The 6,000-nt window shown below is 48.2% G+C and overlaps 1 protein-coding gene across 1 annotated transcript; it reads left to right on the top strand.

Moving 5' to 3' along the window:
• Positions 1-1,638: 1,638 nt before the first annotated feature.
• On the top strand, positions 1,639-4,976 carry LOC113131975 (uncharacterized). The gene is given in 2 exon segments (XM_026309759.2): positions 1,639-2,578; positions 2,581-4,976. Coding segments are annotated over 2 exon segments (3,336 nt in total).
• Positions 4,977-6,000: the final 1,024 nt, after the last annotated feature.

The raw sequence follows: 6,000 nt of genomic DNA, 5'->3' as shown, positions 1-6,000 counted from the left end.
AGGGCCGACGTAGAGGGAGTGAGAATAAGGCCAGTGTAAGGGACGAGGGAACAGTAAGTCAGAAGAAGGTGGAGCCATTTCAGGTGAGACAGGATAGGGAACGTAGGGAGAGACAGAATCAGTGGAATAGAGAGGAAGAGACATTGATTGACTTAGGGATAGATGAGGAAGATGTAGTGGAGAATGAGAATGGGCAAGAGGGGGTGGGGGTCACCCTGAGAGGTCAGCTGCAGGAGCATGAGCCACAGCAAGCACCCAGATATCTGTTGAGAAGCCATGCTCCAGCCCCACCCATACAAGCGCCCCTCTTGATGAAAGGGGGAAGGCACCAGTACAGACCATGGTCATTTGCGGATATGAATGGAATAGTGGAAAATCTCCCACATCCTACAGAGGGAGGAGGTAAGTGGTTAAATAAGTTTGAACAAATTACACAGGGACAAAAAGTGGCCTTAGGTGACTGAAGAGCTCTGATGGGACAGGTACTCTCAGTTTGGGATGTCAATCAAATTGAAGAAAGTGCTGGATGCATCCACTCACCAGACTGCACCCCATTTATTGAGTTGGCTACTCAAATTGGAAAAGCAATGCGTGTAAAGTTCCCAGCCCCGGCGGGGGCTGCGCACCTTCTCACATTTGCCCCTAAAGCAGGTGAGAGGCCAACTACATATCTTAATCGATGTAAAGACGAATGGACTAATTCCGTGGGGGTTCATCCACATTCAGAGAAAATTCAGGAGGAACTTTTCCGAAAGGCGGTGCTGGGAGGAGCCCCTAAGTCCGTGAGAGACAGCATGGCAGACAATCCTGATATACCTGGGAGTAACTCAGCGGTCTGGGAAAGGCACTTTCTCCATCACATGCAGAGAGTGCAGGATAAGGAAGATCAGGAGAATTTGGAGGTCGAGGAGCTGAAAAAGCAATTGTTGAAGTTACAGCTGGGAAAAGCCAGGCAGGAGGTTAATCAGGAGAAACTCAAAGACAAAAAAGCCAAACAACTGGTGCAACAGCCGGCTCCAGTGCATGCTGAAACTCCTGACCAGTTCCCAGCTCCTCCTTGGGTTCCATCACCACACCACCACCCTCCACCAGTAAATTATCCAGCAGTGAATTATCCAATAAATCATGGCTACGCACCGCGTGGGGGATTCGCAGGAGGATACGGGGGCGTCCCAAGAGGATGGTTCATGGGTGGAACAGGGCGAGGCAGTGGCCTGATATGTTATGGCTGTGGCCAACCTGGTCACATCATCAGAGAATGCCCAATGTATTACCAACGTCCTCCAGGCGGCCCACAGAGAGGAAACAGAGGCCGTGGACGTGGAGGTCCACCCAGAGCTACACATCAGGCTCCTAACCCGAACATGGCACCACCTGGTCCAGTAGGGCAATATCCCCTCAGCCAAGGGGAGGGGAACCTGTATTGACGAGGCCCACAGAGAAGACCTGACATTGGGAGGGCAGACCCAATGATCACAGTCCAAAAAAACCACGTCAATTTTGGTGGGAACAGAGGGTGTGGTTGGAGTGGTGGAGCTTAACGAGGACCAAAAGGTATGGTATGAAATGGGGCATGAAGCTTGCCCACATGTGTCTCTCTTGCTGCATCCCAAACATCAGGCTAAAGATTTGGGCCCAATGACTAAAACCCTGCTGTTGGCCATGGACTGGGCTCCCACCCATTTGCCGGACGTGTGGTTCTCTCCATCTCACAACGCTTACAAAATTAATCGGGAAGCTAAAGATCAGGTCTTATTGGAACATCAAACCATCACTCGCCATCATGGCAGGGAAAAATCTGATCATGAATTCTTTCCCCAGATGTTACAGGAACTGCCTGTTTCATTATGGTCGACGGGTCCCACGGACGTGGGTTTCTGTCATGAGTTGGAGCCTATCTCCTTCTCAGTTAAAGACACATTTCCCATCTGGCAACCTCAGTATCCTCATAAACCAGTTGCTGAAGAAGGTATAGCTGAAACGATTGACGGGTTAAAGCGTGTTGGAGTATTGGAGCCTTCCACTGCGGCCTGGAACACCCCAATACTCCCGGTAGAAAAACAGGGGACAGGTAAGTTTCGGATGGCACATGATTTGCGGAGAATTAATGCATTAGTGACGACACCAACTGTCCCCGTTCCAAATCCTTATACTGCCTTGGCATCACTATCCCCCGAGTATCAGTGGTTTTCTTGTATTGACTTGGCAAATACCTTTTTCTGTTTGCCATTGGCAGAAGAATGTCGTGACATTTTTTCATTTACGTTCCGAGGCGAACGGCTGCGATACACCAGACTCCCACAGGATTTTCTCTTGTCACCTGGGCTTTTCAATCATGCGTTGCATCAGCTCATGGAAGGTCTGCAGCTTCCACCTAACGTTGTTTTGGTTCAATATGTTGATGATTTGCTTTTGGCCGCTGCCACTCCTGAGGACTGCCTGGAAGGTACGCGTCGCGTGCTGCTTAAGCTCCATGACATTGGCTTTAAAGTCAGTAAATCTAAGTTGCAGCTGTGCCGCCGACAGGTTTCTTTTTTAGGCCGTTTGATATCTGCGTCTGGCTCAGGGCTGTCCCCCAGCATCGAACTTCCATTCTTCATCATCCCAAGCCCATGACAGTTAAACAGATGTTATCCTTTCTGGGCCTTACGGGGTTCAGTCGTCATTTTATCCCGGCATACAGTGAGCATACGGCTCCTTTGCGTGCTATGATCCAGCAAGCGGGACCTAAAAATTTAACAGCACCCCTTGATTGGAATGAATCTGCCGAACGCTCCTTTATTGACCTCAAAGGAGCTTTGTCACGTGCTGCTGATTTGGCTATTCCAGACTACTCTCAGCCGTTCTTTCTGGATGTTTCTGAAGCTGAACACACGGTAAACGGTGTTCTGTTCCAGAAACAAAGGGGGAGTAGAAAAGTACTTATGTACATCAGTATTCTGCTCGATAACATGGAAAAACGACATCCACCATGTACCAGGCATGCGGCAGGAGTGGCAAAGGTCATCCAGAAAACTGCACACATCGTAATGGGACATGCGCTTACCGTTTTAACGACGCACAGTGTGGTCTCATTTGTTAATTCGGCTGCCTTCACCATGACGTCTTTGAGACAGAGTAGGATAGCGAAAATCTTAGTCAGTCCACACATCACCTACACACATGAGGGCATCAACATGGCAGAACAGATGATGGAGGGTGAGCCCCACCAGTGTGAGGAAAGAATAATCAGGGAGATCAAAATCAGGCCAGATCTTAGCAGTATGGAGTTAGAAGGAGAAGCGGAGACAGTTTTTACAGATGGATGCTGTTACAGGCATCCCACTGAGGGACTGAAGGCAGGATATGCAGTTATCAGGGAGACAGAAGAGGGATTTGAGATTCTTAAGGCAGAAAGGCTTAGGGAAAGACCATCGGCCCAGCTAGCTGAACTGAAAGCAGTGATCGAAGTACTCAAATGGGGAAAAGGGAAAAGGATTAACATCTACACAGACTCAGCCTATGTGGTAGGAGCAGCCCAGACAGAACTAAAGCAGTGGGTCCGAACAGGATTTCAGACAGCTTCCCAACAGCCTATCAAACATGAGGAAGAAATGAGAGAATTGGCGGAAGTACTGATGGGACCACAAGCGGTGGCCATCATCAAATGTAAGGGACATGACAGGGCCACAACCAGAGTAGCGTGGGGGAATCAGAGGGCAGATGAGGAGGCTAAGAGAGTGGTAGGTTATCAAGCACACATGATGGTTCTCACTTCAGGGAGGGGGGTAACGGACATTCTGCCCCCGCTGACCAGCGCCCTGATTGAAGAAGCACAACAGGAAGCCTCCCCGTTGGAAAAATCAGTATGGAAGCACAGAGGAGCAACAGAAAATGGAGGACTATGGAGAGCACCGGATGGAAGACTGGTTTTGCCACCAAAACTAAAAGACAGTGTTTTGGCTGAAGCACATGGATTGACACACTTGGGACATAAGCAAATGGATCGATATCTTTCACATTGGTGGCATCCGTTTCTTCCAGACATGACTCAGCAGTACGTCCAGGCTTGTGACATCTGCCGAGGACATAATGTAAAGCCTACAGTAAGACCACAGGAAGGCACTTTTCCCATTAATACAGGACCAGGAGACGAGGTAATTATTGATTTCACAGATATGGGAGAACGAGTGGAAGGTAAGAGATATTTGTTGGTCCTGGTGGATGCCTACACAGGTTGGCCAGAGGCATGGCCGGCAAAGAGTGAAGACAGCAAAACTGTTATCAAATGTTTGACTAACCATTACATTCCACAGCATGGGTTTCCTAGGAAGGTCAGGTCTGACAATGGAACTCACTTTAAAAATGAGGACCTGAAAAGGGTTGAAGCAATGCTAGGCTTAAAGCATGCATTTGGCACGGTGTATCATCCACAATCGCAGAGAAAAGTGGAGCGCATGAACCAAACTCTGAAAACTAAATTGGCTAAAATCTGTGCACAGACAAAACTTAATTGGATACAAGCGCTCCCTATAGCCCTACTAGGCATAAGGGGGGCTGTAAATCGGGTTACAGGGTTCACTCCCTATGAATTGTTGACAGGGCGCCAGCTCCCGGGACCAGGAGCTGGACTAATGTTTGAGGAGCCTCCTAGGAGAGGCTATAGGCCGTATTATGATCAACTAAAGGCTCTTGTCTCAGCTTTCTCCACACAGATCACAGAAGCAGCAAAGGGAACAGGAGACGCAGGAGCAGGGCCTCATACGGCCGAGTGGGTGTTGCTGAAGGTCATCAAACGCAAGTGGTCGGAACCGCGCTGGACGGGACCGTTCAGAGTGGTGGAGAGGACATCTCATGCAGTGAGACTGCAAGGGAAAGGTGATGTATGGTATCACTGGAGTATGTGCACACCAGCAGAGGAGCCAGGTAAACAATTAAGTGACATCAAAGAGGCTCTTGGTGCTGAGGCAAACACAGAAGGGGACTCAAAATCATAGGTGAGAAGGTTTGAAGTTTGTTGTTTCAGCGACGGACAGAGACACAGAGTGAAATAAGACTTTGAGTCCGGAAAGACTGTTTGCTAAACCATACCGCCAGCATTTTTATTCTGATTTTATGGTTTTATATCTTTATACTTTTATATTTTTTGCTACATTTGTATTGCCTGCTTTTTCTAGAATCGAATCAGTGTGTTTTTATTAATCTCACAGTAGGGCAGCATGGATTTGCCATATAAGAAAATAACCATAGTTGCTGTAGTAGGTCTTAGCCTAATGATAGTGTTGGGAATATTTTCTTGGGAGAAACATGAGAGTGACCAGACCACTGAGACGAGAGGTAAGAGATCTGTGAAAATCAGTGATTACTGTTTGCTCAATTACGGAGGGATTGAGCTGACGTATGTCAGGGGCTCTCCGACTACTTTTCAATTTGACCTGTGTTCTGTCATCTCCTGCGGCAGGTACCTGGCGGCGTGGAGAGGGTATGATCTTTATCTGTGTGGCTACTATGGTTTTAATGATATGTGTCTTCGTAATCAGGATTCTCCTAGCATGTGTCCAACTTGGGGGGCGGTAGCAGCTTCAACTGATCCACATTGGTTACCCTCCACTCCCGGTGGCATGGATCCACAGTGGCAAAGTAAGATCAGATTTTTCCGCAATAATGGAGCCCACGACAAAAATCCAGTGGGGCTCACTATTGGCCAGTCGTTCACTTACCCCTTTTTAGAGGGCCAGGGACAGAGATATGTCTATTTGGTCCTCGGAGTGGATGTTTCTGGCACTGATCCAATGGGCGTCATTAAAAATAATCTGATAGACCCTCCTCCACTTAACCAGGCCCACATCACGACACCGGCAGTTCCATCAGGTAAGCCCGCACCTGACACAGAAATTGAGGTACCAGGTACAGTCCTGGCGTTAGATTACAGTAAAATTACCACTACTGATGTAGTCCAATTGGCAACTGGGTATGGGGATAAAAATTTATGGTTGGATTGGTTAATTGGTACAGTTAAAG

Source organism: Mastacembelus armatus, chromosome 15 (assembly GCF_900324485.2).
Source record: "Mastacembelus armatus chromosome 15, fMasArm1.2, whole genome shotgun sequence".
NCBI lineage: Eukaryota > Metazoa > Chordata > Actinopteri > Synbranchiformes > Mastacembelidae > Mastacembelus > Mastacembelus armatus.
This window is presented reverse-complemented; position numbering and strand designations above follow the sequence as displayed.